The following is a 13,399-nucleotide window of genomic DNA, read 5'->3' on the forward strand; positions in this document are numbered from 1 at the left end:
CCTACCCTGGTCTCCCTCCCTTCCACGCCTCCCCGGCCTCCTTCCCCCGGCCCCCCCCGCAGCCTCCCCCGCCCTCCCGGAGCCCCCTCCCCTGCCCCGCCCCGCCCCCCTCCCCCGGCCTCCCTCTCCTCCCCGCCTCCCCCGCCCCGCCCGCCGGCGAGCCCGGGAAGGCAGCGGCCGCACCAGCGCTCCCGCCCTGTGTGCGCCGCCGAGGCCGCGGCCGGTCCGGCGGGTGTGCGCAGGCGCACCGGCGCGCGCCGGCCGTCGGTCACGTGGCCCCCGGCCAGGGCTCGCGAAGCCGGAAGTGCCCCGAGGCTCCGGGAGGCCGCGGGAGCCCGTCGGAGGTGCTGCGACGGACGTGGGCCGGCGCGGTGAGTCGGGCGGCGCGGGCGGCGCGGGCGGAGGGGCCGAGCGGCGCGGGGCCCGGGCAGCGGGGGCGGCAGGGCCCGAGCGCCCCCGCCCCCGGCCGGGAACCGGGATGCTGAGTCAGGGCGGGGGGGGGAGGGGGGCGGCGACCGGGGCCGAGCGCCTCGGGACCCCGGCTGCCCGGACGCGCCCCCGCGGGCCCGCATCCCCGGGTCGGCGCGCGGCGGCGACGGACGGGCCTCGGCCTCCTGGAGCGGGCCGCTCTGCCCCCGCGCCTGCGAGCGTGGACGGGCGGCGGGGGGTCGGGGCCGGGGGGCGGCCGGGGGGCGGCCGGGGGGCCCGCCCGGAAGCTGAAGCCGCGCGGCGATGCGGGCCCGCGCCCGGGTGTGGGGCACCCGCCGCGCCGCGACTCACCCGGCCGCTGCCGCCCCGGCGCGGAGCGGCCGCCAGCGCGGGCCCCCACCCACCCCGACCCCGCCCCCGCCCCCGCGGCCCGACCCCGCGGCCGGTGCGAGCTGCGGCAGTGGGTGCCCCGCCGAGCCCCGCCGCGCCCCGCCGCGCCCCCTCGCGGACCCGCTGAGTCACCGCCCCGCCGCGGCTCCCGCGGGCCTTCCCGGTCGTCGCGAGACTGCGCGCGCATCCCCTGCAGGCAGCACGCACCTTGGCCGACACAGGTGTCTCTCTCTGCCACTCACGACCCGGGACAAGGCTCCGAATGACACCATTTTTTGCATTTTACAGTTATCTCAGCCCCTGGACTTGGGGCAGGTTTTTTCGTTCCTGGAAAATATCTGAGAAGACAGTGGAGGAAGTCCCCCCGGTTCCCTCCAGCAGCATATGTGTGTCTGCCTTACTTGTGAAACAGCGCATCTCCTTTTTCTTGCTTATTGCCACCACATTGCTGCGTGTGACATTTCCTTATCTAAATTAGACGGGCGGTAAGATTAGATGTCTTAATATGCGACCCTGTTGCAAATGGGCCATTCATGATGTCCCTAAGCCTTCCTGGAATATGGGTAGTCATCAATTAATTCGTCACTGAACACCCCACTCTGCTCTGATGAACTGACTACAAAGGAATATGAAGATCTGTCCTGATCTGATACTACCGCAGGTTGAAGGGGGCGTGGCGAGGCTACATTTCACGCTGATTTTTATTCCAACGTGGAGCTCAAGTATTTTTAATATCCTGATAGTCATAATAGCTTTTCTGTGTTAAAGGTGAAGGCTAGGTAGGGGGGGTGATGCTTTTTTTTTTTTTTCCTTAAATAAACTTTATTTCTTTTTTTTTTTTTTTAAGGTTTTATTTATTTTTTCATGATAGAGACAGGCAAAGACACAGGCAGAGGGAGAAGCAGGCCCCATGGCAAGAGCCTGACGCAGGACTCAATCCTGGGACTCCAGGATCACACCGGAACCGCTGAGCCACCCAGGGATCCCCTCAACTTTATTTCTTAGAGCAATTTTAGGTTTACAGCAAAATCAAACAGAGGTTACAGAGATTTTACTTAATACTACATAGCCTCCTTTCCTTGTTTTTTAAGACTTAGTAATAAACACTTAATATGTGTATTTTTATAGACTTGGAAGTTGGGCACATTATCCTCTAATTCCAGGAGAGTTGATAACCTTTAAGGAACAAAAAAATGTTTCACTTTTCTATTATGATTGTGAGGCTATGTGCTGGTGAAATTTTACCTCCTGGAAATGTTCTGCAGTGGCAACAGTTTTCATTAGTGTAGCCCTGCCCTTAAAGAAACAAAGTATTTTCTATATTTCTGTTACGTTTTACATTGTTACATTAAAGCACCTTATAATTCATCATTGAGGGGATGCCTGGGTGGCTCAGTTGTTGAGCATCTGCCTTCGGCTCGAGGCGTGATCCTGGAGACCCGGGATCGAGTCCTGCGTCGGGCTCCCTGCATGGAGCCTGCTTCTCCCTCTGCCTGTGTCTCTGTCTCTCTCTGGGTCTCTCATGAATAAATAAATAAAGTTAAAAATAATAATAATAATTCATCATTGATTAATCTTCCAGGACATTTGAAGGAGTTAAGTGGCCAGTATCACTCTCTCTGAGATAAAATTAGAAGGGACATAAACATTTCTGCAGCTCTGTGATAAGTGAGTTAAAGCAAATATATAAGATGTCATTGGTTAATGTTTTTTTTCAGAGCCCACACAGCATTTTAGCCTTCAATATTTTTGGAAACTGATTTTTATGTGAGACTGTACGCTTCAGTTTAACAATAAGTGGTGATCTTCCTGGAGACTAAAAATAGCTCATGTTTGTTCCTTAAATGTATTATTCCCTTAAAACATGCAAATTTTTTCTTCTCTCTTAGCGTAACAAGATCTCCTGACCAAGCCGAGATGCAGAGCACTTCCAATCATCTGTGGCTTTTATCTGATATTTTAGGCCAAGGAGCTACTGCAAATGTCTTTCGTGGAAGGCATAAGGTTGGTTCAGAGAAAACCGTGAAGGCTTTTTATCACTGTATATGTACTCTTCTGAGAAGCGCACTTGTCCTAAAACGTGAGACAGAATGTTTTTGGTTATACTGTTTAAAGAGAGTTCCTGTTTTTGTGGTTAAAATATAGCTTGTGGGATCCCTGGGTGGCGCAGAGGTTTGGCGCCTGCCTTTGGCCCAGGGCGCGATCCTGGAGACCCGGGATCGAATCCCACATCGGGCTCCCGGTGCATGGAGCCTGCTTCTCCCTCTGCCTGTGTCTCTGCCTCTCTCTCTCTGTGTGTGTGACTATCATGAATAAATAAATAAAATCTTTAAAAAAAATAAAATAAAATATAGCTTGTGTCAGAGATAGTGATACTTACCCAGTGGTAGCACAGATTATGTGTTGGGAGTGGAGAAAAAAAGGAGATTGGTTAAAAAAGAGACTAGGAAAATTAGTGTTGTACCTTTTGATTTCTTTCCCCAACCTGGTCCTTCTATGGTAGCGAGCGATCTCACTAGCAGAGAAGTTGGCAATGCACTGAGGTGGGCTACACACAAGGGAGAAGTATGGGAAGGCAGACGTACAGTTTGAGGTCAAGCCACAGGATTCTGCTAGGCGGTACTACAGCTACGTGTCCCAGTAAACAGCATCCTACAGGGTAGATTGCAATAAAATGAGATTATCAGCAAGGAGCCCACCCTTAAAGGGTATAAGGTAAACAGAACTTGTTAATGGACATTAGAATAGAATAAAAGGGCTAATCTCGGAGGCACTTCAAGAACCAAAAAGGTTTTCTGTCAGATTCTATACTGGAGGATGAAAATAAAGATAATTAAAATAATTTAAAATGAAACTTAAGGTCATTAAAGTTCCTATTCTGGAAAGTAAGCTGGAAAAGTAATGGACTAAAAACATTCTTTTATAATGCAAATAATCCACTAATTTTTCACACTGTGTATTTGTTTTGAGCTTAATGATGTTCAGAGCCTTTTAAATTCTTATTTTGAGAAACAAGAGCTTAAAATATTTTAGTAAGGAGGAGTTTCTTCATGTTTTCCTTCGTGTTTTCCGGTAGCCTTGTGATTACCAATCAGTTCTGTCGGAAACCATAAGCACTCAGAAGGGAGGGGCTGTTTCCTCTGGAGAGAAATGAGGACTGTAAACAGCCTCTGGTTCATAGAGAATGAATCAGAAGTGTGATACGGCTTTTAGCCTTTGCCCCTCTGATTCCAGAATTGTCCACAGGTTCTAGTCCCTTGATTCAGTTTGTTATGGTCTCTGGGTCCTTTATCAAATCCATTGTGGTCGCTTTGGATATTCCTATCCTAGAAATTTTTGTGTTGTACTCTATCCCAAGAAGAGAAAAAAAATGGATGATGACACAGGATTTAACATTGAGACCCTATCTGACTGTCTTCCTGTGACCCAAATTAACTTAACTTTAATAATCACTTGGTATGTGACAGGCACTGTGATGGATTTAGTGAATGTGCAGTTCGTTCCCACAAAGAGTTTTGGGTTTAGTAGCAAGGTTGGCATTGGAAGGGATGTAAATTGGAAACTGATGGCTTGATAAGTGGTCAACAGTGACAGAAATTGGGTGAGGCATAATTCATATATTCTGGTCCTCTTTCCTTAGATACTCGGTGTCCTTAAGTTCCTGTATATAAAAAAAAAAAAAAAAAAGTTCCTGTATATAGTATGCATTCTGTAGATGTTTGTGGAATGAATGAATGAATGAATGAATGGGGACAGATTGGACTACCCTAAGATAAGCTAAAGTTCTTCTTCAAAGGAAACAGTGTATTTTATTCAATATAGTCAGAAGGCCTAAAATAGGGATTTGAGAGTCCTAGGAATTTACTAAAAGATTGTGAAGAGTCAGTTTAGTATTCAGGCCCTAATATTCTTCCCAGGGATGTATTTTGAGAAACCATGTTTGTTCTCGGTAACATCAGTTTCAAAGGTTTAGGACTATACCCACAAAAATCTTACTTGCCCTTAGTAACTAAGGATTTTTAACCATGGTATTAGTTAAACCTTTTTATATTATTTTTATATTATTGCCTAGAATGACCCAATTTCCAAATTTACTACTGGTTATTCAAAGTATATTATCTCCTTCAGCTGTCTCTCACTGAGTTGTTTTTAGTTACTAGTTTATCTGATGAATGTGTATGTGTGTGATGACCATGGTGAAGTTGAAGAGAGCTGTAGGAAGGATATTTGATCTGCCTGTATTTATACATTTGGTCCTTGAACAACATGGGTTTGAACTGTACGGGTCTACTTACATGTGATTTTTTTTCAATAAATACAGTATAGTACTGTAAATGTATTTTCCTTATGAGTACTTTTTTTTTTTTTTTTTTTGAGATTTTATTTATCTGAGAGAGAGCACAAGTGAGAGAAGAGAAGCAGGGGCAGGGGCAGAGGGAGAGGGAGAGGTAGAAGCAGACTCCTTGCTGAACAGGGGGCCCAATTCGGGACTCAGTCCCAGGAATTTAGAATCATGACCTGAGCTCATTTAACCAGCTGAGCTACGCAAATGTTTCTTCCTTTAAAAAAAAAAAAAAAAGGGATCCCTGGGTGGCGCAGCGGTTTGGCGCCTGCCTTTGGCCCAGGGCGTGATCCCGGAGACCCGGGATCGAATCCCACATCGGGCTCCCGGTGCATGGAGCCTGCTTCTCCCTCTGCCTGTGTCTCTGCCTCCCCCCCTCTTTTCTGTAACTATCATAAATAAATAAAAATTAAAAAAAATTTAAAAAAAAGCAGAAAAAAAAAGATTTTATTTATTTATTCACAAGAGACACAGAGAGAGAGGCAGAGACACAGGCAGAGGGAGAAGCAGGCTCCATGCAGGGAACCTGACATGGGACTCGATCCTGGGTCTCCAGGATCAGGGCTGAAGGCAGCACTAAACCGCTGAACCACGGGGGCTGCCCCCAAATGTTTCTTAATAACATTTTATTTTCGCCGCCTGCAGCCCAGGGCGTGATCCTGGAGACCTGGGATCGAGTCCCACGTCAGGCTCTCTGTGTGGTGCCTGCTTCTCCCTCTGCCTGTGTCTCTGCCTCTCTCTCTCTCTCTCTCTCTCTCTCTGGCTCTATGAATAAATAAAATCTTTAAAAAAATAAATAAATAACATTTTATTTTCTGGTTTACTTTATTGTAGGAGTGCATGTAACATGCAAAATTTACCTTGTTTATGTTCCCAGTAAGGCTTCTAGTCAACAATGGGTTATTAGTAGTTAAGTTTTTGGAGAGTCTAAGTTAAATGTGGATTTTTGACTGCACGGAGGGTGAGCACCCCTAACCCTCACATTGTTCAAGGGTCGACTATATATATGCACATAGATCCTCTAAGTATTACTCATCTATGCTTTGACTTAGGGACAGTGACTGTGCAGTTGAAAAAGGGAGAACAGTACATTCCCACACATATGCCAGTGATCTCAAGGTATGATACAGACTACAAAAGTTTACAAAATACTAGCCTTAATGGCATTGGGCACTTTGCAACATTGTCTTATTTTCCAGTTGCTCCTCTGTTAGGAATCTCCTAATTTTAGACTAGGTTGGAAACAAGTATCTTCAAGAAAAATCTTGGTGGTATACATCTGGCAGTGTTCTTATACCGATTAAACAAATGGAAAAACAATGTAGTTTAACTGTGGTTCAGTTGTTACTCTATTTTCATATTGTCTAAAAATGGGTGGTGGGCAAGAGTGAGGGAAGTGTGATCACATCACATAGGTGGTGGTCTCCAAGTAGTGATCTTGACAAGATGTTGTGAAGCAGTTAAATGGTTTTAAGAAAAAAAAAGATCATGAGGTTTCTGAAGTGAGAAAAAGATTGTGAGCTTCTGATGTAATCATGGCTATAAGTGGTGAATCTGTACGGAAAGCTTTGGAAAGGGCATCAAAGCAGGCTCAGCACGGAGATCCTGACAGGCAGCCATGAAATATCTTTAGGCAGGTGGTGCTTGATCCCCAAAGTCAAAGAGGAAATGATCTTTCCACTTGCTCCAGGGAAGTTCAACCTTGGATTGTGGGAAAAGTAAGATTAAACTCAAAGAATCTGGACTGACCACCAAGGAGAGGCTTGCGGATTAGAATGATTGGAAGGAAATGGGAGGGTCTGGAAGAGAGAGAGCCTTAAAGTAAAGTTAATATGAAGAACATAAGAAGGTAACGTTTACCTGAAATTCAGCATATATTTCTACTTCTAAGAGTCCCAGCTACCGCTGTGCATTGTAATTTTCTGTGTAATCTATTTCAGTATTCCATGAGAGAGTAAGAGTGGAGTGCTGTAGCTACATCCAGAGAGAAAAGGAAATATCTTTGATTCTCTAAGAGAAAGCTCTATAAAGAAACAACCTGGGGCACCCGGGTGGCTCAGTGGTTGAGCATCTGCTTTTGGCTCAGGTCATGATCCCGGGGTCCTGGGATTGAGTTCCACATCGGGCTCCTTGCAGGGAGCCTGCTTCTCCCTCTGCCTGTGTCTGTGCCTCACTCTCTGTGTCTCTCATGAATAAATAAATAAATTCTTTAAACAAAAAAAAAAAAAAAAGGAAAAGAAACAATCTGCCCTAGTCATCTAGATGAAGTCACAGAAAGATCTTCAAAGTAGCAGTGATGCAATCGATCCAAGGACGATAGGCTACTTGAATTCAGCTCCTACTTCCACATAACATATCTACAAATACAGTATTGCAGCTAGGGAGTGTTTCTTTTTTTTTTTTTTTTTTTTTTTTTAAGATTTCTATTTATTTAAGAGAGAAAGCACACTCATGCAGGGGGAAGGACAGAGGGAGAAGATCTTCAAGCAGATTCCCCACCAAGCGCAGAGCTCAGTTCCAGGACCCATGACATCGTGGCTGAAACCGCACCACCCGGGTGCTCTCAAGTGTTTCTTAACAGTTAATTTCATTACCTTGAGTTTCTTAGTGAAATTTCATATATGGAGTATTGTTTTCAATCTCTCTTTTGCTGTTTTGTTTAGTTTTTAAATTATTAGGCCCTGGAGAAACCCTTCTGAGTTTCTTATCTGACTTTCTTATCTAAAATATACTCTCAAAAAAAATACAATAAAAATAAAATATACTCTCACATCGGGTATTATTAGAGTTCTTTTTTTTTTTTGAGTTCTTATCTTTTATGTAAATGGCTGTCTTTGCCTCAGGTATCATAGTGGAAGCTTTTTTTTTTTCTTTTTTTTTTTTTTTTTAACTTTTATTTACTTATTTTTAAGTAGGCTGTAGGCCCAATGTGGGACTTGAACTCACGGCCCTGAGATCAAGAGTTGCATGCTTTTAACTTTAAAAGGAAATCAAGAGCCCTACTACAATTACCTATGCTGAAAAATATTTGGGTGTTCTATAAGACAGATAAATTGTTATAGCTAATTCTAATAGTATTTTTTTAATCTTCATTATAATATTATAAATAAATAAGACTTTTCTCTCTCTCTTTTTTTTTTTTTTTTTAGAAAACTGGTGACTTATTTGCTATCAAAGTGTTTAATAACATAAGCTTCCTTCGTCCAGTGGATGTTCAAATGAGAGAATTTGAAGTGTTAAAAAAACTCAATCACAAAAATATTGTCAAATTATTTGCTATTGAAGAGGAGGTAAGTAATCAAGTTTTAGGTAATCCTGTCCTATTTGTTGTAGTTATTACAATCCAGGAGGTATGACCTAATATAAAAAATTGTTTTATAAACAATGAGTTTTTTTAAATGGTGAAAATGAGAGCTCATATAACCAAACACTCTGTCATCAAAGATTCTTGAAGAGATAAAACAATGGAAATGAAGTATCATATAATCCAAAAAAGTAGTATAAGAACTAAGAGTAAAGAATATGGTTATCAGGGCAGCCCCGGTGGCGCAGCTGTGTAGCGCCGCCTGCATCCCAGGGTGTGATCCTGGAAACCCAGGATCAAGTCCCACATTGGGCTCCCTGCGTGGAGCCTGCTTCTCCCTCTGCCTGTGTCTCTGTCTTTCTCTCTCTCTCTCTCTCTCTCTCTGAATAAATAAATAAATCTTAAAAAAAAAAAGAAAGAAAAGAATATGGTTATCAGTATTTTTACTAAAACCAAAAACTGGGATCCCTGGGTGGCGCAGCGGTTTGGCGCCTGCCTTTGGCCCAGGGCGCGATCCTGGAGACCCGGGATCGAATCCCACGTCGGGCTCCTGGTGCATGGAGCCTGCTTCTCCCTCTGCCTGTGTCTCTGTCTCTCTCTCTCTCTATCATAAATAAATAAAAATTTTAAAAAATTAAAAAAAATAAATAAATAAAACCAAAAACTAGGTGAAGTTAAATTGACATAATTATAAAAGGAGCAAATCAAACAATACAAAGAAGCCTTTATAAAAGAAGAATCCAGAAATCAATACAGTATATAAAGTATATACTATATATGTTAATATAGTATGTAAAAGATAGAATTGATTTTAGGGAGAAACAGTGAAAATAAGAATGTCATTAGGAAAATTCTCTAGAAGTAATGGAAATAGAAATTTAGTTTAATCCCTTTAGATATGAGTAATCCATAAAATCATACATTTTGAATAATAGTTTGGCAGTTTGTATTCCTTATACTGATTTCATTTTTAGTGAGTACTTAGGAACTAATCAGAAATGTAAATTACAGTTTTATGCACAAAGATGTTCATTACTGCCCTATTTACAATAAAGAGTGGTAAAATAAGTTAGAATATGTGATGGATAGTTATGCAGTTTGTTGTGCTCAAGGTTAAGAGTGTAGCCCTCCAGATTGCCAAGTTTGTTCAAGACTTTTTTTTTTTTTTTTAAGATTTATTTATTTATTTATGATAGACATAGAGAGAGAGAGGCAGAGACACAGGCAGAGGGAGAAGCAAGCTCCATGCGGGAGCCTGAGGTGGGACTTGATCCTGGGACTCCAGGATCACGCCAGGGGCAAAGGCAGGCGCTAAACCGCTGAGCCACCCAGGGATCCCCTGTTCCAGACTTCTGACGCCAACGACCAAAGAGTTTGACGCCATACTACACAGTCAAAGAGAACAGTCCCCACAGGACTCCGCTCATTCAGACACTAGCTGAATGAGTTTCCTAGGGCTACCATCACTTCAGACCAGCTGGCTACAAATTTGGGGCTCCTCAGGGATTTCTGGGCGGCTCAAGGGTTTGGCCCCTACCTTTGGCCCAGGGCGTGATCCTGGGGTCCCAGGATCGAGTCCCACCTTGGGCTCCCTGCATGGAGCCTGCTTCTCCCTCTGCCTGTCTCTGCCTCTATGTCTCTCATGAATAAATAAATACAATCTTAAAAACAAACAAACAAAAAAAAGGCAGCCCTGGTGGCCCAGTAGTTTAGTGCCGCCTTCAGCCCAGGGCATGATCCTGGAGTCCTGCGATCGAGTCCCACATCAGGCTCCCTGCATGGAGCCTGCTTCTCCCTCTGCCTGTGTCTCTGCCTCTCTCTCTCTCTCTCTGCGTCTCTCATGAATAAATAAAATCTTTAAAAAAAAAAAAAAAATGGGGCTCCTCATGACTACTCCCAGATTTGACAATTTGTTAGAATGTTGAATGATTCAGGGCGCCTGGGTAGCTCAGTCAGTTAAGTATCCGACTCTTGGTTTCGGCTCAAGTCATAATCCTACGGCTGTGGGATCCAACCATGTCAGGCTCTTAGCTCAGCAGGGGGTCTGCTTGTCCCTTCCTTCTGCTCCTCCCCCTACTCATGCTCGCTTGCTCTCTCTGTCAAACAAATAAATAAAATCTTAAAAATAGAATGTTGTATGACTCTTAGAACTCAGGAAAGCACTATGCTCATAGTTACGGTTTTATTGTATAGCAAAAGATACAAATTAAAACCAAAGGAAAAAATTCATAAGACACTATATAGGAGGATTTCAAACATTAATCTTGCTTGTCCTCATAGATACATAATGATGCATGACAGTATGCACTGAAAATCACTAGCCTCAGAAACTCACTTGAGCCTTTGGTGTCCAGAGTTTTTATTGGGACTTAATCACATACTGCCTGCCTTTAGTGTTTAGCCCTTTCCAGAGGTTCAGGTCAATACCTTTAGTCTCAATTTCCTCTGGAAATTGAGATAGACATGTACATCCTAAAACCCCTGTTGTAAAGTCACATCATTAAACTGTTACATGGCCAAAGCCCTCATTGAAAGAAAGACTTCTAGCAGACAAGATATTCAGATGCTTAGTGACCACCTCTTAGTAGCCGTGGGCAGACAAATGCTTTACCTTATAGGATAAAATTTATTCTTTGCTACACAATAGTTAAGCAGTAATGAAAAGAGAGATTTACCAAAGTTTTAATCACCTGGGAACGTGCTTGTGTGTAATGTTATGGTAGAAAAACAGGATTAAGACTAGATATGCGGTATGATCTGGAAAATACAGTATTATGTACAAATAGTGTTATGTATCTATAATGTGATTTGATATATAGGAAAAAGACTGAAAGGAAATGCACCAAAATACTCTCTGGGTGATGGAATTATGAGTATTTCCCAAATTTTCAACAGTCAACATATTATTTGATTATTTAGAAATAACAGTCTTTTAAAGTTATTTATCTCTTCTTATAACTAATAGTAGAGAAATACAAAATATTTTATAAAACTGTTTTGGGAATATGTAGAAAAAATTATAAAAGAAAGGATGAAAAATTGGAGATGAATGCTGGATTTTAACACTCCATAATCACATTTTCAAGATCCTGAAATGGGCATATATCTTATAATCAGTATATATATGTAATTTGGTGGTTACTTCTTTTTCCCTCTAAAGCTGTTCTTAAATTGATGGTGTATCTTATAATCAGTGATACATTAAAAGGTTTAAAACAAATCAGTAGCTCAAATGCAGATGGATAGACTAGAACGTTGTTACAAGAGGGACTACTCGGCCATCTATTTGTTTCTAAGACTAGCACTGCATTCCCTGAAGTAAAAACACTTGTCATGAGAAGAATTTCAGGTGTTTTAAAAGAGTTATTAGAGGATTAATGTCCTAAATGTATTATTATGTATTTGAAGTTAAAGGTAATTTTTAAAGAACCATTATAATAGTATAGCAGTGATTTTCTAATTCAGATTAGGCAACTTTCATTGTGGTTTGATTGTCTTCAAAAAAAAATCCAGGGGTTCCTGGGAGGCTCAGTGGGTGAGCGTCTACCTTTGGCTCAGGGCGTCACCCCGGGGTCCTGGGATCAAGTCCCACATCAGGCTCCTTGTTTTGTTTTTTGGTTTTGTTTTGTTTTGTTTTGTTTTGTTTTGTTTTGTTTCAGGCTCCTTGTATGAAGCCTGCTTCTCCCTCTGCCTGTGTCTCTGCCTCTCTCTGTGCCTCTCATGAATGAATGAATGAGTGAGTGAGTGAATAAATAAATAAATAGATAGATAAATAAAATCATTTAAAAAAAACAAATCCAATAGTAGTTTAGATGTTAGTTTAGATGTGTTGTATATTTAGAAGATGTTAATTGTTAAAAAGGAGGGGAGCAAAGATGTTAATTGTTATATGTTAAATATTTACTGATTGTAAATATTTAACAAATCCCAGGTAAAGCAGTTCACAGTGCCTTCATCATTGTAATAGATTCTACATTTAAGTGAAATCAGGTAAGTACTAGCAAATGATAAAAACTTATTTTTTATATTGAGTCCCAATTAGTGATTTTTTTTTTCCAGACAACAACAAGACATAAAGTACTTATTATGGAATTTTGTCCATGTGGAAGTTTATATACTGTTTTAGAAGAGCCATCTAATGCCTATGGACTGCCAGAGTCTGAATTCTTAATTGTTTTGCGAGATGTGGGTATGTTTATTTATATGATTTTATAGATATATGCATATATAATTTAATGACATTAAAAAAATTTTTTTATGGGCTCCACACCCACCATGGAGCCCATCACGGAGCTTGAACTCACTACCTTGATATCAAGACCCAAGTTGTAATTAAGAGTTGGACCCTTAACTGACTAAGCCACCCACATGCCCCTAATGACATAAGAATTTTTAAAGATAACATATTCTTTTTATATTCAAAACCAAAGACCTTTTAGCAATACTTTCTTAGATATGACATCAAGAGCATAGGTACAAAAAGAAAAAATAGGTAAATTGGATTTCATCAACATTAAAAACCTTTATGTTTCAGAGGATAATATCAAGTAAGTGAAAAGACCGGCCATAGAGTGAGAGAAAATATTTGTAAATCATATATCTAATAAGGAATTTTTATCCTGACAACAGTCAAAATACAAATGAGCCAATTTAAAAATGGGAAAAAGGAAAAAATAAAGTAGGCAAAAGATTTGATAATGATTTCTTTAAAGAAGATACACATAGGTGGCTCAGTGGTTTAGTGCCTGCCTTTGGCCCAGAGCGCGATCCTGGAGTCCCGGGATCGAGTCCCACGTTGGGCTCCCGGCTTGGAGCCTGCTTCTCCCTCCTCCTGTGTCTCTGCCTCTCTCTCTCTCTCTCTCTCTCTCTCGCTCTCTCTCTATCATGAATAAATAAATAAATCTTTAAAAAAAAAAAAGAAGAAGATACACATA

At 42.2% G+C, this 13,399-nt stretch overlaps 1 protein-coding gene across 5 annotated transcripts in view; it reads left to right on the forward strand.

The window, feature by feature from the left end:
* Window positions 1-216: 216 nt before the first annotated feature.
* Window positions 217-13,399, forward strand: part of TBK1 (TANK binding kinase 1) — a 41,845-nt gene continuing 28,662 nt past the window's right edge. For 2 of the 5 annotated variants that reach the window (XM_049115736.1, XM_025476724.3), the window contains exon 1: window positions 12,523-12,654. Coding sequence is in view for 3 of the 5 variants with exons in the window: in XM_049115733.1 (XP_048971690.1) it covers window positions 1,204-1,304; window positions 2,709-2,823; window positions 8,311-8,451; window positions 12,525-12,654 (487 nt within the window). In the remaining 2 variants the exon portion in view is untranslated. Of the gene's footprint in view, window positions 372-1,112; window positions 1,305-2,708; window positions 2,824-6,851; window positions 7,011-8,310; window positions 8,452-12,522; window positions 12,655-13,399 lie in introns of those variants that run through there. The other 3 variants (XM_025476722.3, XM_049115733.1, XM_049115734.1) reach the window with 3 other exon arrangements.

Source organism: Canis lupus, chromosome 10, assembly GCF_003254725.2.
Source record: "Canis lupus dingo isolate Sandy chromosome 10, ASM325472v2, whole genome shotgun sequence".
Lineage (NCBI taxonomy): Eukaryota > Metazoa > Chordata > Mammalia > Carnivora > Canidae > Canis > Canis lupus.